Raw genomic sequence first — 22,817 nt, forward strand, 5'->3', positions numbered from 1 at the left:
GTGAGTTCATTAAGCAACTTCAATCCGCATATCATTGCTTCATACTCTGCGGCGTTATTGGTAGTTTTGAAAGTTAACTTTGCCGCATAGGACATGCGAATAACCTCCGGGCCTTTGATGACGACTCCCAGTCCAGATCCATCTGTGGATAATGCCCCATCGGTGAACATGCTCCACTCTTCTTTTTGTGCCTTTGGACATTCGTCATCATCCCACGTGAATTCATTCACGAAATCGGCGAGTACTTGACTTTTTAGCGCTGGTCTTCCTTCATAGCGAATATCGAATTCTCCCAGGCGAATTGACCATTCCATCAATCGGCTGGATGCGTCAGGTTTCTGCAGTACCTTTCGCATTGGAATGCCAGTTCTCACAATGATAGTATGCGCCTGAAAGTATGGTTTTAATCTAGCCGCCGTGGTTACCACCGCGAGGGCCATTTTGTCCAACTTCGAATACCGGAGTTCTGCATCCTTCAAGACTTTGCTCACATAGTACACTGGATATTGTTGCCCTTCTTCTTCTCGCACCATCACAGTGCATATCGCCATACTGGTGACGGATACATAAAGAAATAAATCTTCTCCATCCTTCGGCCTGCTCATTAAGGGCGGATAACATAGTAATCGTTTTATACCTTCAAATGCCTCTTGACAATCCGGCGTCCATTCAAAGGACTTAGATTTTTTGATGGCATTGTAGAAAGGTAGACATCTTCTAGCTGAGCATGATATGAATCGCCCTAATGCCACCAACCGCCCATTCAGTCTCTGTACTTCTCTTACGTTCCTCGGTGTTTTCATCTCCATCACTGCTTTAACCTTCTCAGGATTCGCCTCAACTCCTTTGCCGCTAACAATGAAACCCAGGAATTTTCCTGCCCTTGCTCCGAACGTGCATTTTTCTGGGTTCAACTTGAGGCCATATTTTATCAGCACTTCCAGGATTTCTTTGATATCCTGCGGGTGGTCTTGCATCTTCTTACTTTTAATGATCATGTCATCTACGTAGATCGAGAAGTTCTCGCCTGACTTGTCTGAAAATATCTTGTTCATCATCCTCTGGTATGTTGCTCCCGCGTTTTTCAATCCAAAGGGCATCATCTTGAAGCAATAAGTCGCCTGATGAGTTATGAATGATGTTTTGATTTCATCCGCCTTCTCCATGGGTATCTGGTGGTAACTGGATTTCACGTCGGTGAACGATAAAGCCTCAAATCCTGCAGTTCCATCTACCAATATATCAATGTTAGGCAGCGGATACATATCCTTCGGACAAGCTTTATTCAGATCCTTGAAGTCGACACACATTCTGTACGTTCCATTTGGCTTTTTGACTAGCACCACATTGGCTAGCCACTCCGGATAGGTGACTTCTCGAATTGCATCTGACTTTAGCAAATCCGCCACAACTTTTTCAATCGCCTTCTGCCGCTCTGGAGCGTGTCCTCTCTTTTTCTGTCGCACTAGGGTTGCACCTTTGTCCACATTCAAACGATGGGTTGCTATATCTGGACTTATTCCTTTCAGCACTTCATTTGGAGCGGCGAATGCCGACTCGCATTGGATCAACACCTCGCTAATGGCTTTTTTCGTTTCTTCTGGGAGTCCGGCCGCTATTCGCACGTTCTTATCATTTGAGATGGCGAATAGTTCCGTTTCTCCCAATGCTTCCGCCGGCAGCTTCTCATCGACTTTATCCTCTTCATCTGGTTTGGTTCAAGTGACAATGTATAGGCCTGTTGAGATACGAGTTGATCACCTTCAACTATGACTCGCCCTTGGTGTGTTGGCAAATGTAATGTCAAATGCTTCATTGAGATGAGCGATTCCGTTTCCGATAGGAACGGACGCCCCAGAATTATGTTGTAGGCCAATGGGATATGAATAATTGCGAATTCTATATCACCTCGCCATTTTAGATTCTTATCACCCATTTCTGCCTCCAGCACCACCTGTCCACTTGTTTGAGACGATTGACCTCCAAAACCAGTTACATCCATGAATGTATGCTCCACTCGTTCGTCATTAATTCCCAACTTGTTGAATGCAGTCCGAGTAATAACATTACAAGAACTGCCAGTATCAATAAGGACCCGCTTGACGTCCCATCCTTCTACAGCCATCGTAATCACCAAAGCATCCGCATGTGGCTCCGTGATTCGCGCAAATGAGTAATTGAGGGCATCCCCCCTATGTGTGTTGCTTTTTCGCTGTTCACGGTGAGCCCTTTTTTTCTGCTTCTTTTCTGGCCTTGCATCCACCTCATGCGGGAGCGTTGCTTTCTCGTCACTCATCTTTTTTCTTACGAATTGACTCAGTTTGCCCCTTTCGATCAGCCTTTCAATATCCTTCTTCAATTCATAGCAATCGTTCGTGTCATGGCCGTTCAATCTGTGGAACCTGCAATATTTGTTAGGATATCGCCCCAAACTGGTTCTGCCTTTCGCCTCGAGGAACCGCACATCCTTCTTCAGGGGGTTCTTTTCGATCCAAAGTAATACCTCCTGGCGAGTCGTATTCAATGGTGTTTGATATCCTCCCCCTTGAAAGGAGCATTCACCTCTGCGAACAAAATTACCCTTGGGCTGGGCTTGGCGCCGATTGTCCGAAGTGGATCTAGCAGCATCTCTTTCTCGCCGGGTTTGAGCTCTATGTTCTCTGTTGACATCGTCCACTTCCATGAATTCCTTTGCTATCTTCATGAGTTCGGCCACTGTGCGCGGCTTGTTGCGGATGATTTCCTCCTGCATGCTCCAATCCGTGGTTCCATCCGCCATGATGTTGCGGATGCTCACGATATCCGGGTTCTGCAACCGCACCAGAATATCGTTGAATGCGACAACAAATTCCCTTAGGGAATTATAGTTCCTCTGTTTGATCTCCTTCAGTTGCCTATCCGTCACATCTGCCGCTTTACAGCCCACGAACTTTGCACAGAAATCACGACTGTATTGATTCCAGTTGTGAATAGATTCAGCAGGTAAAGACCGAAACCAATCAGATGCCGCTCCGCCCAAAGTGGTCGAGAATAATCTGCAAATTATACTTTCACTCGCTCCTGCAACATCCATTAATTCTCTGTAGTTCCTGACATGAGCTTCAGGATCAGAATTAGGATCCCCATAGTATTTAGGTATCGCCGGGGCCTTTATCCTGTGATCTGGTATAAATTCCCGCAACGACGGAGCAAAAGGTGAATCACTCTGCACCTCTGCTCTCGCCCTAGGCGTGTACCCCATTCGTTCCATCATGTTCCGTAGTTGATCTTCCAACTCAAGATTGGGTATTCGCCGAACCTCTTCCATCCGCTGCTGGTGAACACTAGGTGGCATCCACCCGCCAATTGATGTTGAGATTTGTTCTCACCGTGGTTCTAGCCGCCGTCCGGTTATAGGATCAAAGTTCCAAGTGTGCTCCTGCCCAAATGTATTCACCCCAGACGTCATTAACTCTGAATGCCCGTGAACCAAGGGCTCCGTGTGCTGTAGTGGAAGGATTCCTGGCATTCCCGACGTTGGTTGGGATGTTTGCCAGGTCGGATGGATCGTCATACTAGGATCGTGGTACGAGTAGTTGCCTGGATGGCTGCGTGGGTTCATGCGACTACTCTGACCTATCTGGGTTAGCTCTCGAGATGGCTGCAGAAGCGCAGATATGGCGGCAGTAGTCGATGGTTGTGTGGAGATGACAACAGGTTGTTGAGGAGCAGCCGCCACGGCGGTATTGTGATCAGCGATTGAAACTAGTCATTCGATCCCCCGCCGCTTGGCTCATATTTGAAGCCAAAACTTGTCCTGCCATTTGTACGAAATCGCTATTGGACATCTCCATCTCATTTTGCACTTGGACTTCCAATAAGGGACTCAATTGTCCCAAAGGGCTCGACGAGCTTGGCATCACAGGCTGCGTACTCGCAGGCTGCGAATTCGCAATCCGTGGACCCATTGAGTTCATATTAGTTGATCTGGTTGTAACGCCGGTCGTTCGTGATGGTTCTGACATGTTCTTTGTGTACCTTTAACCAAATGTTGGTAAAAAAGGTCCACCTTCACCGCACCAATGATAACTTGCTGGATCCGATTTGATGACTTCCGCCATAGTTACCTGCAAAACAGAACCGGAGATGGGATCTCCGGGAAAACTCTCCGACGATCAAGTCAGTTTCTTTGTAGGAAGGTTGATAATAATAGTATTGTGGGGAAAAAATGTGAGCGTACCTCTCCCCCTTGGCCTTATGGCTTTTTATAAGTGCTCTTAAGTAACCGCCGAGGGCGGTTACTCCTTCCAGGCCACGTTCCGATGGCGGTTACTCCTTTTTAGGCCATGCCCCTTTCGTGGCTTTCGTGGCAACAAACGTGGTATCGTTTGTTCTGAGTGGGAGTTTTGATGCTCCATTTAGGAATTCGGGGCGGTTACTCACTTCACCCGCTTCCTCTATTCGGGTCCCATCCGATCTTAGACCATGGGTCTAAGTATGGACTGGGCCCGTGTAATGAATTCGGCCCGGTTTGGCTTCGCGGGTCATCAAGTTTATATTTATAGTTTTGTTTACTGATTATGATCAGTCTCTAGTCTTGTTTATAAACTGGCTTAGACATCAGAATCAGAACGGATTTATCGTATAACAATCTTTCTTTAATCGTGTTTTTATGCAATTACAAATTGACACTTGTACTATTAAGATTCGACCAAATCACTTATAATTAATTGTGCATAAACAAATAAATTGTACATTTTGGCAATAAATAATGTGTACAAAAGGCAATAATAAGATTTGAAAATATTTGTAGGATTTATGAAAGGTGAGTCAGCATCTTTAAAAACTAAAAGAGGGTACTCACTACTAGATTTACTAAATCTAAATGCAATCTTTCTTAAATTCTTACTGTCTCTATTAATACTTAATTTAGATATATAGACACTACCTTCTTCACCAAAAATAGATGCACACATGTACTTATTTATCCAATTCTAGTTGCTTTCTCACAGTCATTCATTATGGTGTTTCAACTAATTTAACAATAAAAAAAAATATTGCTATTTACCGTCCCCAAATTACTTATCACAGTCTCCATTTAGATAATTTTACCATGTTCATAAAAAAAATCAAAACTGAATTTTTTTAAAGGATCGGCCAAAATTTGACCTAAACAGATGCTACATATGTTCGGCCCATGGTGGTGGTGGATGCGGCATCTGTTCCCGCCATAGGTTGAACGGATGCGGCATCCGTTTAGGCCAAATTTTGACCAGTGCAAAATCGAAAAAAATTTAGTGACGAAAAATACTAAATATTTCAAGTTTTTGTGACGAAAAATGCAAAATCGTCATAAAAATATATATATTATTTTTATGAGTTCTTTGATAAAAACGTATATATTATTTTCATAATTTCAATAATTGTTGTTTGGGTTTATGATTTTGGAGAGAGAATTTTCAATTTTTGATCAAAATTATGAGAAGAGTAAAAAAGTCTAAATGGGGCGATGATAAGTAATTTGGGGGACGGTATTTAGCAATCCACTGAAAAAATAGGAAAAAAATTTATGTTAATTTGACGGATTTGTAAAGATAATTCTCGTGGTTTGGAAGTTTGAAAACATGAGTTTTGTGTTTTATAAAATTTACAATTAAATGATCTCTGAGTCAAATTCTCCCTCAAATAATGTTTATAGTTTATTTAATTTGCAAATCAGAATTTATATATTGAGTAATTTATAAAATTAGCCTTTTTAATTGTTCTAAATCGCTCACTTTTAGGATCAATAGCCAAAACAATAATTTTTGATAGAATAAACTGCATAAACCATATAACTCATGTTTGTGAACTTTTAAATTATGAGATTGTTATTGTAAATTAGTTAAATCATAAAATTTATATTTGTATTTTTCTATTAAAAAATTAAATGATAAAGCAGTTTTGAAAAAATGTAAATATATCCATTAACTTAATGATAAAATTTTATTATTAATGTAGTTTTTTTTTAATGTGAAGTAATTTTAGAATCAAATAATTGTAAAGTCAGTTTTTTACTATTTAGACTATAAAAATATAAAGCTTAGTTTATATGGGTTTAATTTCTTCTTTTTATCCCTCTATCTCCAGGCCCAAGTGATGTCGTTTTGGTTTCGGATGGGACAAAAAAGAAGTATAATCTTTTATTTATTGGACGTGCATAACACATAGTCTTATCAACTTACTTAAAATATAGTCTTTTAATGTTTCGGTTGTAAAGAAGTAAACTAAATGTGAAAGGTGGCCTGGCACACATTGAAAAAGTTAAACGAAATGACACGTAAGTGTACGTCAAAGTTGGACTGGTACACCTCCTTTCTTTTTTCCTATGTGTTAGTCCAAATCCGACATGTCAATTCGTTTAATTTTTCTAATGCGCGTACAAAACACCTTCTATATGCACTTTACTTCTTTACAACTGCCAAATTAAGAAACTAAATTCTGAGCAAGTTAAAGAGATTATTACAATCTTTAAAAGGGATAATGTACCAAACAGGTCTAAAGTTTTTGAAGAGTATCAATTTAGGCTCCACATATAAAATAGTACAAATGTAGGTTTAACGTTTACAAAATATTACCAATTTAAGGGGTAAATCACACCAATAGTACCTGAACTTTACCCATTTCACACTTTGGTACCTAGATTATATTTTGTCCCAAAAATATACCGAAGTAATAATGACCGGACAATTTAGTAAATTTTACCGGTCAATGAAAGTTTGTCTGAGTAAATTACATCAATGGTACCTGAACTTTTCCTAATTCACACTTTGGTACCTGGATTTTTTTATCCTAAAAATATAACTCAAGTGAAGGTGACTGGATAATTTAGTATATCTGATCGGTTAGTGACCAATCAACGAGAGTTTGACCATTTTGAATTAAAAATTAGGACCTACAATACACCCAATTAACATAAAATTATAATACTACCCTTTAATATATATGTAGAGCTAAAGGGTAGTATTGTATATGTTAATTGAGCATATGATGGGTCTAAATTTCTAATTTAAAATTGTCAAACTCACGTTGACTGGTCAAATATACTAAATTATCGATTCATCTTTACTTGAAGTGTATTTTTTGGACAAAATGAAATTTAGGTACCAAAGTGTGAATTAAGGTATTAAATACCATTAGTGTAATTTACTCATCAAACCCTTATTGACCGGTTATTGACTGGTAAAATGTACTAAATTGTCCGGTCATCGTTAGTTCGGGTATATTTTCGGAACAAAATGTAATCTAGGTACCAAAGTGTGAATTATGATAAAGTTCAGGTACTATTAGTGTAATTTACTTCCAATTTAAGTCTCAACAACCAAATGTGACACGTCATTCATATTAACCCGTTAAGTTCTGATTTTTCTCTCCACGTACAATTCAAAACTTAACAGAGTTATATGAATGACGTATCACGTTCCATTATCGAGACATAAATTGGTACTCTTTTGTAACATTAATTAAGATTACATTAGTGTATTTTGTATGTGGAATCTAAATTAATGCTCTCCCAAAAATCTTGGTCCTATTCTAATACTTCATCCTCGTTTTAAATTAGTTGAGATTAGGGGTGTAAATGAGTTTTGGTAGTTCGCAAACTATTTGACCTCGGCTCGATACGGCTCGACTTGAGTTCGGGATCGACTCGAGCACTAATGAGCTAAGCCCGAGCTTCCTCAGGTTCTGCTCGAAAGCTCGTGAACAAGTTTGATTATTTTTAATTACTATATATATCTCATTATATATATATATAATATATATTTCATTATTTATTATTAGTTTTCATCACAATTCACAACTCACGTAAGATTTAACTCATAAAAGAAATAAATAAGAAAAGCTTAGACCTTTGAGTTTTTAGCTAGACAGTTACGTTTTGATAAGGAACAAAATACATTACAAATTTTAATATATATTTTATTATTTGAAAATTTTCTCCGGGTTTGTGTTTTTCAACCACAAGTACCATCTATTATTTTAGAATCTCGACAATAACGCATACTTGTTTTTCGTTATAAATATTATAAACTCATATGGAGTATGTAAAATGAACTTAATTAAATCTCGTTAGAAGCTCGATAAAAGCTCAGCTAGGTCAAAACTTGATCAGATTTGGTCAAAGCTCGGCTCAGTCAAAGCTCAATTCGAGGGGTCGACTCGAGATATTAACGAGCCAATACTGAACCTACCTAAGGCTCGGCTCGTTTACACCCTTAATTGGTTGAGATTATTATCTCGAGACTTCAAAAATTCAATAGAAGCCAGGGCAGAGACAATGGGGGCCTGGACCCCTCTGGTCGCTGGAACCACCATGACCACGAGTAGTTTCGGGCCCCCTGTCTCCACGAAATTTGAGATTATGGTGGTTTTGGTCCCGTGTTTCCAAGAAATAATGACCGGGTCTCCAAAATTGGCTCATGTCGTGTTAATTCATCTCTAAATCTAAAATTCTAATTTTTTTTGCCTCTTAAGCCCTCTCTAAATCCAAAATTCTAATTTTTTGGTCTGTTAGACCGTCATTAAATCCAAATTTCTAATTTTTTGGTCTGTTAGACCGTCATTAAATCCAAATTTCTAATTTTTTTTTTTGCCTATTAGACCCTCTCTAGATCCGATTTTTTCATTAGACACAATTTATTTTACATATTAAGAATCTTAAACACAATATAACTTAATTTTGAAAAGTTTTACATCAGTACTTCAAAATTGGTTCTTGGCCACTTTGATTATAACACGTATATATACAAAAAGAATTTGCACAAATTCAATTTAGCAAAACTTCTTTTCACATTACATGTAAAATTGGTACTCCAAACCGAACAATCCTGTATTCACCATTTGATCGAAGCTTTTTGAAAGCAAAAAGAAAATTAGCTAGAAAGGTTGCATGTTGGAATTTCTTTTTGTGTATAAAAAAGGAAATTAAAGATTATGTTTGAATTTCTCAAAAAAGATTATGTTTTTTTATAGTAGCCGGAACAAGAAATCCAACAGTGTATTGTCTATGTGTAATGTACAATCAAATAATGTAAAGTTCACAACTTTTAATAATGGCAATATAATATAATGTATATTTATACTATATAGTACAAAAGCTTATTGGAGAATAATGGCCTGTAGCTCCATCCCCACTTCAAAGTAAGTAAGCATTTATTTATCATCGCCCATTCTTTTTCTTTCTCTGTCTCTTTCTCTTTCTTTCTCTCTCTGTGTTTTGGTTGAAATTGTGCCGACAAAGCTCCTATCAAATGGGAGATTATTGATTTCTCTCTCTTAATTCTCTGTGAGCCTTCTTCTTCTTATTCCATAATTTAACTGTTTTTTCTCTTAATTTTGGTTTCTGATTCATTAATTTGTGTTCTGATAACTGGGTTTTGTTGTTTTTGAGAAAGTGGGTTTTGTTCTTGGTTTTTACTGTTAAGTTTGTGTACAATTGCTGGTTTTAATTTGGTGGAATGAAATACATAGCTACAGTTGAAGAGGCAGCTCAGTGCTTAGGGGTCTAAATCCGTGCTAGCAATCACTGATCGTCGGGAAATGTAAAAATCTTATAGAAACTGAAAGAAAAATATCAATTTACCATACATAAATCACCTACTGTTTAGGGTGGCTTAGTACCCATGTTCATTGGAAAACATGGAAAATTTTATGGAAACTGTGAACGGAAACACTAGAAAAATATCATTTTAGCATACATAAATCACAATACAGCGGAAGCAGCCTGGTGCTTGGGTTAGGGACCGATTCATGAGGTTTAAGGGGGCTTAGTATCCACTGGTGGCCGGAAAATGTGAAAAATTCTTTAGAAACTGAGAAAGTAAGTACTCGGAAAAAAATATCAATTTAGCACATATATCACAGAAAGCATACCAATCCTGAACCCATCACTGCCTCTGCTCTGATTCGGAACCTTTTCACTCTCTTCTGAAGTCTTTTTTTTTTTTTCAATCCTCATCCTTCTTCCGTCAAGAGGGCTGCCAGTATTAAAGTCTGCCCCTCCGGCGGCCTCTGATAGGACTGAAATTAGTGTTTTCTAATCTCAAATCCCGACTCCGCCACTAACTATAGTTCATTCCATCCCCCACTTCAAAGTAAGCATTTATCGCCCATTATTTTTTTTCTCTGTCTTAAACTACTTTGTCTGTCTGTCTGTCTCTGTGTTTTGATTGAAATTGTGCCTACAAAGCTCCTAGCAAATGGGAGATCATTGATTTCTCTGTCTTAAATCTCTGCTACTTGACTCTGTGAGCCTTCTTCTTCCATAATTTAACTGTTTTCTCCCTTAATTTTGGTTTCTGATTCATTAATTTGGCACTGTCTTTTGTGTTTTGGTAACTGGGGTTTGTTCTTCTTGTGGTGTATATATGTGTGTTTTATTTAGCAACTGGGTTTTGTTCTGTGTTCAATTGATGGTGGTAATTTGGTAGAATAAAGTACATAGCTACAGTTGCAGAGGCAGCCCAGTATTCGGGGAGCCAGAGCCCCTGCTCCGAAGAAACCCAGAGTCAGGGGGCCTGGAGGGGCACAGATTCCCCGGCAGCCGTAACCACTCTTACCATGAGAGTGTTTTGGAACGGGATTGGGGGAATTGTACCCGTATGTTCTATGTTCAATTGGTTGCTTGGGAGCTAGAGCCCTCTTACTCTGACGAAACCAGTCTAGGGTGGAGACCGGGGGCTGGAGGGGTCTAGGCTCCTCCTTCCGTCAGAACCATTTTTATTATGGATGGTTTAAGGTTTTCAGCCGTCGAACTAGATTGGGGGAATTGGACCTGTATAGAGCCCTTATTGTATAATAGGGTAGATATACTGACAGGAGAGATAGATTATGATGGATTATAGAAAAAGAATGGAATTGAAGACCCTTGATAGAGGATAAGACTCAGGATGGAGATTCTTAACTCATGCTATGTATGTTGTTGTTCTGGCAGGCTCTCGGCCTTTGTAACACTACAACGACACTATAAAAGATCTTCATCCGAGTCTATTTTCTCTGTCCAAAGGTTTTTCATCCCGTCCTTTTTTCTAAAATCCATCATGGCCTTTAATATATCTACCATATTATACTATAAGAGTGTCCAAACAGGTCCAATTCCCCTCAATCTCTGTCCCTGTTTTCAACAAATTACGATTGGGGTAATTAATTAGTATAAGGAGTTTGTATTTAATTACAAAATCCAACTTGGTTGAATATGATAGGGGATAAATTTTTCCAAGTTTGTTTAAAACGACTTAATCTTACTCTTATAGTGATAATCTAGCTTAATTTTGAGAAGTTTTCCTGTAGTACGGAAAAATTAGTTCTAGACCATTCAGATAATAACAAATATATATGCTAAAAAAAATTTGAGCTACTTCAATTTAGTAAAAAAAAAAAAGCACGCAGGTGTAAAATTGGCTACAAACAGACCAATCATGTATTCACCACTACCCACAGTAGTAGAGCATTGCCTCCGCCGAAATTAGCCTCCACTCGTCTTCTATCTTCTCATTCTTTTATGAAGTCTGAACCTTTGTTTTTCAATCGTTTTCTTTGCTCTGTTCACCGCACCAGCCGCCCCATTGTAGTTAGTCCCTTCTAATGTCAAATCCTGACTGCGCCATTGTATATCGTGTTTTAGTGTATGCAATTAATTTTAATTAGAAGAGAATTCAACGAAATTTGAATCTATTAATATACGAGAATATATGTTTATTTCTTTTTTTCCTTTATTGTGTATAAATAAAGTTTTAGCGTTGTATTTCACATGCTTTTAATTTTGTTAGTTACTATGATTACCCAAATCCAGATCACTGGAATAAATTTGTGTTTATCAGTACCTAAATTTTCTTGGAAAAATGACATATTTATGGTCTTTTATCATCTTATTTACAGATATAGGGTAGAGATAAAATAATTTCTTATTTTAGGATGTTTTTGGTATATATAAATATATATTCAGCAGCTGGGTTTTGTTCTTAGTTTTTACTGTTAGGTTTGTGTTCAATTAGTGGCTGTAATTTGGTAATGATGTTTGTAGTTTGCGGAAATTAGTAGAATAACTCTACAGTTATCTCGAATTTGAGTTTTAATGTAAGCAATGAACTTTAATTGGGAAAAAATCTATCTAAATGTGTTTGATTAGTCTCGAAATGACAATTATTTTTTTTGCTTAATAAATTCCTTACCACTTGTATTCGCCAAAAAATTCAATTGTCCTCTATACTTTTAAAATGTTCAATTTACCCGTGAACTTGTTTAACTGACATATCTCCCTGAAATTCATGCAATGGAATAAGGAGAGATTTTGGAAATTTGAAACATGCACACTTTAAGCAAGTTCAGGAGCCTACAGTTCAATTTACCCATGAACTTGTTTAACTGACATATCTCCCTGAAATTCATGTAATGGAATAAAGAGAGATTTTGGAAATTTGAAACATGCACACTTTAAGCAAGTTCAGGAGCCTACAGATCAATTTAAGAAAGTTCGGGATCCTAATAAGTACTTTTTACAGAGTATTTATTATTTTAAGCAATTTCAGAGGATAAATAAAATGTTTTCAAAGTACATGGAGTAGTTGACTTTTTTGGATAAGTACATGAACTAAAGATGTAACAAACTCCATTCGCTCTTTGTATGACCCTTTAATTTTATAGGGTAAGTCACCTTAAAAATTTCAATTGAACACCGATACACATTAAAACACCTCCTATTTATGAATCACGAATCCGTTAATACCGACAAAAACACCCCAAAATCAGAAATTCTTTCATAACTACTGATATCGGTATATCAGAATCTTTCTTGTAAACAGCTTCCTGTGACCTGAGAACACAATACAAAGTCAGATAGGGGATAGAGTCCGTCAAACCATCTCTGATGCTTAAGTCGTGAGATATTTAGCAAGTATACCAACTTGAAAGCAGAGTTATAAGAGAGAATTGAGTATTTAGTTACGTACCTTTGTCTCTAATTTGTGAGCTATTTATAGGAAAATATTGCTTAAAAGTGGGCTTGTGCTTTATACACGTGTCAACTCCTCATTGGCTTCGGACCCTATTATTCAGTGCTCAAGCAAAGTTGAGTGAGCCTTTTGGAATCCGAAACTTCTCCTTATTCATGTACTTTATTGATCTATCTTTTCAGAAAGAGCCCTTTAAATGAGCTGAGCTGGTGTTTGGCTGCTGGACCGATGTTTGGCTGCTTAATGGGCTTGTGTCCTAGCTTATTAAGCCCAAAATCATTATTTATCATATCAACTATCTTATATGAGTAAATAAGATGGTAAAAAGCTATGAAGCACGGAAACTCTTCATGGCGTGTGTTTTCCCTTTTCCAACAGATGTGGGAAATGGAAACTCTCGAAAACTGATACGAAACGTTTCTAGACACGTTTCCGTAACTACCTAAAATATGAAACACGTCTTTTAATTTTTAAACGGTTTTCCCTATGTATTTGGATTAAAATTCTGGAAATTCAAACTTTCTATTTTGCAATTTCTATCGATCTAGGAAAATTGAAAATTCCTATTTGAAAGATAATTCCTTGCTTGTATCCTTCCCTTTAAAGATCTTTGTCTCTTGAATCTCGATTGAGCTTGGACTTTTTTTTTCTTGTTCTTCAATTTTGTTTTTTTAGTGTATTATTATATTTTTAATATTTATAAATATGCCCCTATATTTTTAATATTTACACTTTTCCCCCAAGTTTCCGTTTCCTATGTTTTTTAGAAATTACATTTTCTAGTATTGGTTTCCGTTTCAGTTTCCATATCTGTGCAACATAGGTTAAAAGTAAATGTATCATTTTTTTTTTTTTTTTTTTGTTATTAGGTTTGATTCATCGGTTCGAGGTTGCCCAAACACCATTTTTTGGCAGTTTCTCCCTCAATTAAAATTTACTGCTTATACCAATCTTCGAATTCGAGACCTCTAGTTTAAGCAACCCGTTAATTTGATGTTGTAAATAATTTCTTTCTTCAAATTGAATTGTTGAAATGTTGCTTACTTTTTACAAATTGCAGACAGGAATAGAAGATAAAATAAGAGAAATTAGAAGGTGTGTTTAATGGCTGTGAAAACACTGTATTTCAAAGAACATGAAGCTGGAATGGCTAATAACCCAATTGGGCAGTTATCATCTATGGCTTGGTGGACTACTTTTGGATCTCAATCCATTTATGCTGAACCTTCTGATCTCTTCATCAACACCAAGCAAACCAAGAGCATTACTGAACAAACTCTGGATAAACCTGCTCATTTCACTATATTTCCTGGTAATTTATGTCCTTCAAATGAATATGTTATATCTTAAAAGGTTGCGGTAAGGATTAAATTTGATTTAAGGAGTGCAGATTTAGCCTTGGCGTGTTAAATTGTGCAAATTTAACCCGAACGCTTTTAAGCAATATCAATTTTACTGAAACTTGAAAAAGCTGGTTTGACTGTTATTTAAGGATCACATCACATCACGCATTTTTGGTTGGTTACTTGTGCTAATGTCATTTTTTCATGAGTGGATCCTCCTAACCCACGCGATATATTATTTTAATTAAGTGGGAACCAAGTTCATACGTAGTATACAACATTTGATCTATTTCACAATTTGGTGTGCAAATTTTAATTTTGCACACAAAACTGTACAACCTACTTTCCACTAAAATGTACACCCGGTAATTGTGATCGGTCAATGCGAAGTCAACGCGCCACGTCATTAATTTTGACTTTTAGGGAGGTCAAATTGCTGACGTAGCACGTTGACCGCTCATAATTACCGGCTATACATTTTAGTGAGAGATCACTAAAAGGTTGTACAGTTTCGTGTGCAAAATTAAATGATGTACACCACGTATATAATTTACCTGAGGAACAAGGAATGAGACATGGGGGACAATATATTTTCTTCCTGTGTCGATGAACTAATTTTACTAAAAAAACTTAAGTTGATAGTTAAGATCCAATAATAATATTTTATATTATCTCTGATACACCCCCTCACACAGATGCCTTAGGATTGAAATGTGTATAACACAAGTTCATCTTACCACATATTGAAATTTATCAACAAATGAGGTTGTTAGGAATCGAATCCTCGACCACTTGATCTAAGAGGCCGGTTCTGATACTATGTCAAGGAATCAATTGTGCTAGAAGCTTAAGGTGGTAGTTAAGGCCCAATAATAGCATTTTATATTAATCTATGATAATTTGTAGCTATATTAGTAATACCGTAAACATTTTTGACGCATTAACAATTTGTAATTGTGTTAGTGATACATTAATATCTTAGATGTAATTGATATTTGGAAGGTCTGTTGGTGACAGTTAACTAACAGCCAAACTAGTCTTTTTCAAATTTTAACGTAGGGCAAAATTGATCTTGCTTAAAAATGTTAGGGTTAAACTTGAACCATTTCGTATGTTACAACTAAATATGTACTTCACCGAAAATGTTAGGATCAAATTTGGCCATTATTCCATAAAAAATTTACATAGAAGTAGAAGTCATAATAGAGGAAAAAGAATAGATTTTTCCTTTTGGAAGTTCGTAGAAAATAATCTAGAAAATATTAGAGATTTATTAAACATGATTATTACGGATCAACTTTTGGAAACACATTACATCCTAGTAAACGAGTTTCTAGTAGAAATGTGTCCCGAAACATTTGAAGAGTTTGGGCTTAAAAATGTATATGAAAACATGAAATGTTTTAAAATCAAAAGTTCCTGTGCAACATATAAATTGAAAAGTAATCATTTTTTTTTTTTTTTTTTTTTGTTGTTGTTCAGATGACAGTAAATATATGAATGATGGACAAAAATCTCTTCAGACAAGTCTCCTTGAACATCCTGCTCATATTGATTTGGGATTTACCCAGCCTATGGTATGCTATTAATCTTTTTTTCTTGCCTTAATACATCTTTACCTATACTTGTTCAGAAAAAGTCAACTCACTCCTGTATTTTAAAAATGTTTTACTTACTCGTGAACTTGCTTAAATAACTAATTGACTCTCTAAAAAGTATCTATTAGTTTTTGAACTTTCTTAAATTACATTCCTGATCACATGCAACTTAATATTTACTCATTAACCATAAGATTGGGCTTCTCTGTAATCCAATGATTGATAAAAATAACTCTGTAATCCGATTAAAACATTTTTACATTCTTAAAATTTTAGGATAAAATAATCTAATATTCCCTAAAATAAAGGAATATTTAATGTGAGAGAGTCCTAACTTCAAAAATAACTAACTAAAGAAAGAGAAAGATAAACAAGTTAGTCATCTTCTCTGTTTCAGTCGAACAGAAACAAAACTAAGAAGAATACCAACACGTCGTTTTCTCTGTTATTGGTAAGTAAAATACAGTCTGGTTGTCTTCTCTGTTATTGACCTTCATCTAATTCACTCCGGCACAATTTTTTTGAGTTACGACCTCCAATCGTTTACAGAATCAATCTTTATTCTAACTCAAACAGAGAAGACGACGTGTTTTTATCCTTTTTAGCTTTGTTTCTGTTCGACTGAAACAGGGAAGATGACTTCCTTTTATCTTTCTCTTTCTTTAGTTAGTTATTTTTGAAGTTAGGACTCTCTACATCAATTATTCCTTTATTTTAGAGAATATTAAATTATTTTATCTTAAAATTTTAAGAATGTAAAAATGTTTTAATCGGATTACAGAGTTATTTTATCAACCATTGGATTATAGAGAAGCCCAATCCAATGGTTAATGAGTAAATACTATTTGCACATTAGGGCGCATGTGATCAGAATTGCTTAAATTAATCTATTGGCGGCACAAACTTATTTAAAAGGATACACATTCCAACTTTTTCAAGGCCTTTCCTTACTCCATAAGAGTGGATTTTAGGGGGTTAAATGTTTACTTCAAACAAATATAGGGGTAAATAGAACATTTTTAAAGTTCAACAGTGAGTTAGCATTTTGGGACAAGTTCGGGTGCAGGACGTATTAAGCCTTCTTTCTTGGCTTAATATATCTTTACTTCGGGTACTTGTTCAAAAAAGTTAACTGTCTAATGTACTTCGAATAAGTTTTACTTACTTCTGAACTTACTTAAAATGACCAATTGACTTTTTGAAAAGTATCTATTAGTTCCTGAACTTTCTTAAAGTGATTTATTGACTATTCGAACTTGCTTAAAGTGTACCTATTTCAACTTTTCCAAAATCTCTCCTCACTCCACCACATGGATTTTAGGGGATTAAATGTTCACTTTAAACAAGTATAGGGTCAATACAACATTAGTAAAATTCAGGGGTCAGGTAGCATTTTTGGACAAGCTCGGGACGCACAATGTATGAGGCCTTCTTTCTTTGCTTAATACATCTTTACCTTGTATTTGTCCAAAAAAGTCAACTATCCTATATACTTTGAAAAGTTCTACTTTTTAACTTACGTAAAATGATTAATTGGCTCTCTGAAAAGTATTTATTAACTCTGAACTTTCTTAAAGTGTTTTATTAGCTTTCCAAACTTGCTTAAAACATGCATATTTTAACTTTTCCAAAATCTCTTCTTATTCTGCCACTATGTCATACTCCCTCTGGTCCACAATAGAAGTCTTTCTAGAGAGTCTTTTTTGTTCCACAATACATGACATTTTGTTTAAATCTATGCACATTAATTTACTTTTACCAAATATACCCCTATTTAAGTTGACTTTTTTTATCTTGGGAATAGATAAAATTACTAGTGGATGCAATTATTACAAGGGTAACAAAGTCTTTTACTTAAAATTAATTGCATTTTTTAATTAGTGTGCATTAACCTTAAAAGACTTCTATTGTGGACCGGAGGGAGTATTAAATAAATTCACATGATAAATTCAACATTTTAAAAGTATAGAATGCAATTGAATTTTTAGTCAAATACGTATTAAGTTTTCTTTCTTACTATCTAGAATTTCTACTCTTTCTAAATCAGCTGACTTTGTGAGCATTTATATGAAATTGAACTATATATCATATAGATGTGTGGAAAATATCCTCCTGATCAGTGTTTCGGAGTATTCTCAACTTATGGCCCTCAACTTCCGGTAAATGTCAAAATCATCCGTTTATTTCCAATTGTTGTGATTTTATTTGAATTAAATATCAATTCGGTATTTTGAAATTAGCTACTAAGATCGATTTAGTCTAATTTCAAGTTTGAATTAGTTCATTAGTTATAATCGGGCCGAAAAGAGTTGAGCTTTGGTATGCTCAATGCTTGGCTCGTTAGAAAATTGACGAGGTCAAACTCAAAATCATGTTCGTGAGTTGTTCGCAAATTTGCTCGTGAGTTGCTCGCGAACTTGTTCACGAGCCTTACTCATGAGTAGTTCGTTAATTCTGTTTGTAAACAAGGCTTGTGAACATCTTATTAATTATGTTCATTAATTATATTCATTTGAAATTGCTTTAACACAAAAATTACATAGTTTTGAAACCTACAAAACTACGTTGATTTATATTTCCCTTTTTATGAAAAATACTATTATTAAAAAATAATCGAACCAAACTTGCTCACGAACGTGTTCAGAACATTATAATCAAGCTTATTCATGAATCTATAATTGAGCATTCTCACGAGCTTTCGAACCGAGTTTTACTGTGCTAAAACTCAGATCGTTTATAAATTGAGCCGAATGTGGTCGAGCTTTTATCGAGCCGAACGCCGAGCGGCTCGGCTCATTTACGGCCCTAATTGGTAATTATTTGATATGTTTCACTTTCTCTAGGCCGGTTATGACAATTTATGGATCCCAGACGAAATAAAAAATAAAGGCCTCTTTAACAAAAATAATTGTATGTAGAAGTTTAAAATGTATTCCTATAAAAAATAAACAAAAAAGTATCTCATTAATGATTGTACGGTACATATTCTTACGGTCACCAAATACTTTTGTTTACGCAAAATTAAAAAAATATTTCACAATTTCTTTAGATTAACCTTCAACCTACATTTTTAGGTTTAAAATATCAATTATCTGGGCCCTTTAAAACCTAAATAACATTAATAGACATAACACCCATTTGGATCCTTAAAATAAGGCTTCAAAATCAATTAGGATCCTAAACTATCAAAATCATCAATTAGGTCCCTGAACTAGCTAAAAATCATCAATTGAGTCCCCATTGTAAACAAAAATCTTCAATTGAGGTCTCGTAAAAAATCATTTGATTGAACAGTTTTATACCTTCTTTCCCAAACTCATTTTAAACCAAGATAGAAATTATTACAGCCTATATCAAATAGTCACAGTTTCCGATTTTAGGATAGGATAGGGACTAAATTGATGATTTTTGCTTAGTTCAGGAACTTAATTAATGATTTTGATAGTTTAGAGTCTTAATTGGTTTTGAAACTTTAGTGTAGGCACCCAAATGGATGTAATGCCTATATATATAAACCTAGATTTTTTTGAACCCTTCAGCTCCGGGCTCTAGGTTGGTCCTGACTTTCTCATACTGACACGTATTATTTTTAGACTAATTTGATTCAAATGTCAAGTTAAAAGAGTCAAATTAATATCGAAATTAATTTGATCAATTTTAAAATATTAATCCTTACTTCGGTTTTATTAGTATATTTATTTATTTATTTGTTTATTTATATGTAGGGAAGGGCAATGTTGCCAATGGCAACAGATGATGGACCAATATTTGTGAATCCTAAGCAGTATCACGCAATTATAAGGCGTAGGAAATCCCGTGCAAAGGCTGTTTTGGAAAATAGACCCACCAAAAAGCGAAAGGTAAGGTTATCGTGTTAAAACAGATTATCGTATCTAAGGCTATCAATTAGTTGAGGATTTCCTATTCTCGTTAAAAATCCGGGCCGTTGGGGATAGGGAATCCCCGTTTGGGATCTTTATGGGGTGGTGATGGTTTTATTTTATCCCCAACAGTCAGGAACAAGGCGGGTATAGTTATAAGTGTTCCGTCCCCGTTCCCGTCCCCGTCCCCATCCCCGAATGTCTCTAATGGAGATCCCCGACTAAATACCTAAATATAAAAAAATAAACTAAAAATATGTATATGTGATTTAGATAAACTAAAAAAAATAAACTAAAAAGATTGAGGTTTAAAGCAGAATATATTATAAAAATAAATTAAGATAGATCAAGTAAGAGCTCTAACTAGGTTGGTTTAAAATTAAAACGGAACATATGCAATTATGAGTAGAAATTATAAAATCAAAAAATTGAAAGCTAATAAGTAATGTATGCATCGGGAATGGAGATTCCCCACGGGAATGGGATCTTGGAAATCTAAACCTTGAAAAAAAAAAGTAAAGAAATTAAAAACTTAAACGGGGATGAGGATTCCCCTCGGGGACGGGGATTCCTCACGGGGCGGGGATGGTAGCCAAATTTTCCCTATATGTTATTCGGAAACAGGAATCCCCGATAGACTAGTGGTCGGGGATGGTTTATACAATCCGCGTCCCGTTTACAGCCCTAATCTTATCATAATCGCGTAATTTATATATTGGATTACAGTCGTATTTAATACATGCAGTATCTAAATTTTTGTTACTTGCACTCTGAGGTATGTGCCACTAAATTTTTTTTTATAGGTGACATTTAACTCATTTTGAATAAAAAAATAATTGATTTGTTAATTTTTTTTGACACATGTTATAATTTTTTGACATGTGATATATACGTGTGTCAATTATTTTAATTTTTCTTTTTTTACATATAGATTTAATACGTGGATAAATAAGAAATTAAACTTTTTCTTATATATCCACATCTTAAATCTATATGAAAAAAACAATTAAAACAATTGTTATGTATTTATGACACATGTCAAAAATTGTATAATGTGACAAGAATTAACAAATTAGTTAAATCTTCATCCAAAAATGGATTAAATGTCACTTATAAAAATACCTTAGGAGCAAATGTTATCAAATGATACCACAAAAGGAATATACACGTGTCAAAAAAATTCATATAGATTTTATACGTGGATAAATAAGGAATTAATTTTTTTCTTATTTATGCATTTATTAAGTCTATGATTTTTTTTAAATAATTGTCATTTTTACATACACGCGGTAAGAATTAACAAATCAATTAAATTTTAATCTCAAATAGGTTAAATGTCACCCTAGGAATACCTTAGGAGCAAAGATTACTAAATGATAACACAGTGGGAAAATTACAAGATTTTGGATACCACAGGGCCAAATATGCCTTTATTACTAAAAAAGATTATTTTGTCATAATCGTGTTATGTGATCTATATATTCCACATGATTATACAGTGGTGGATACAACCACTGGGCAATTTTGCACTAACTACACGTTTTTTGGCCAGATTTTTTTTTCAATCTCATTTTACATTTTTTTTGGACCCAAATTGCATATAATTTTTTTGGGGTGCATCTTGCATCTCGAACCCTCAATTTTTCGGAGAGAAGAGGTCGGAACCACCGCTAGTAGTGGTGATTCTGGCCCCCGGCCACCCCTGTGATTATATATGCTATAAATGACGCAAAAAATGATAATCGTGTTAAAACGGCTTCTTCAAAATGCTAACTATTGCCCATCTCTAATGTCTATCCAACAGCCTTTCATGCACCTTTCCCGACACCTCCACGCAATGCGTCGACCAAGGGGAACCGGGGGCCGTTTTCTAAACGCAAAGGAACGAAAAGGCGGAGCCGCATCTTACCATCTCCAACCGCACCAACCAACAGCATCTCAAACCTCCGAAGTCCTGCAACAATCGAACAGCGGAACATTGAACTCAAACAGCGGCGGATCAAACCATTCCGTAGGGACCGAAGTGACAAGCATGTATTCAAGTAGGGACCAAATTGATAATTTCACAATGCATCATTTCTCAGTGATGATGAATACTGGGCATAACATTAATGTTATGCCTAGTAAATGGGTTACAACTTGAAAAAGTTTTAGGGTGGGGTTCAGGGTTAGTTCTGTGGACTAGCTTGTACTGAATCCTGTCCTTTCTTGCAACCAAATGAAAAGTTTTCATTTGGTTGTTGGGCAAATCATTCTTGGCTCAACATCTCTTAATTACTCATTAATGGGTGATTAGAGGTGTTATTTAAACTTAATTATATAAAAATGAAAATTAAGAATAGTTTGGGGTTGAAATAAGAAGAAAATGTAATGGTGATTTGGAAGATTGATGTGTGTAAGTTATGTTTGTATATGTTTTGATATTTGGTGAGTTCCAACTCACAACCTCTCCTCTCTAATTTCAGATGTGTAAATTATGTTTGTATCACTGTGGATTTTAAAGTGTGTGAAATAATAATAATAATGTATTATGGAACCTAGTTTTTATGTAATAAAACTCTAATTTTGTGATTACAATTTATTGATTTTGGGTTCGTTTGGTTTACTTGTTGTTCACTTTTGTTGTTACGGTTTGCTGTTGCGTTACAAAAAACTGTTTTTCCAAGCCCAGTACATTATATGTGCAGGCTTAAGTGGATTCAAATTAGACACGACCAATTCTTAAATATAAATATCCAAGCTCAGCCCATAAAAGGCGGGTTTGGATGGACTGAATGGTCCATGAACAGGTCTACTTCAACTCAAGATTCATCATTCTAACTATTCAATGGGAAAATTTAGGTTAAAAAGTATATAATCAAATAATAATATTACGACCGTTTGGTTTACATGCTGTTGTTGTTGGAAAAAAATGTTTTATAAAAAAAGCAGGGATTCTCTGCTTTAATAAAAAAAAAACTCTACTTTTCATGTATAAAAGGCAAATATATGCTATTTGTGCACTTCTTAGTGAGGGAATGTGATTAA

General features: G+C 35.5%; 1 protein-coding gene across 4 annotated transcripts; it reads left to right on the forward strand.

Annotated features, from left to right (window-relative positions):
• Positions 1–9,100: 9,100 nt before the first annotated feature.
• On the forward strand, positions 9,101–22,367 carry LOC136209954 (nuclear transcription factor Y subunit A-10-like). Of its 4 annotated transcripts, none has more exons than XM_066001591.1 (6): positions 9,101–9,159; positions 14,029–14,280; positions 15,794–15,888; positions 18,003–18,068; positions 19,635–19,769; positions 21,595–22,366. In XM_066001591.1, exons 2-6 carry the CDS (start codon positions 14,073–14,075, stop codon positions 21,931–21,933), a joined length of 843 nt encoding a protein of 280 aa, XP_065857663.1. In that variant the 5' UTR covers positions 9,101–9,159; positions 14,029–14,072; the 3' UTR covers positions 21,934–22,366. The 4 variants fall into 4 exon arrangements, with proteins under 4 accessions (XP_065857663.1, XP_065857662.1, XP_065857665.1 ...); XM_066001590.1 differs by lacking the exon at positions 9,101–9,159 and adding an exon at positions 9,168–9,304 and having other exon boundaries at positions 21,595–22,365; XM_066001592.1 differs by lacking the exon at positions 9,101–9,159 and adding an exon at positions 10,079–10,112.
• Positions 22,368–22,817: the final 450 nt, after the last annotated feature.

The sequence above is a fragment of the Euphorbia lathyris genome, chromosome 10 (genome assembly GCF_963576675.1).
Source record: "Euphorbia lathyris chromosome 10, ddEupLath1.1, whole genome shotgun sequence".
Taxonomy (NCBI): domain Eukaryota; kingdom Viridiplantae; phylum Streptophyta; class Magnoliopsida; order Malpighiales; family Euphorbiaceae; genus Euphorbia; species Euphorbia lathyris.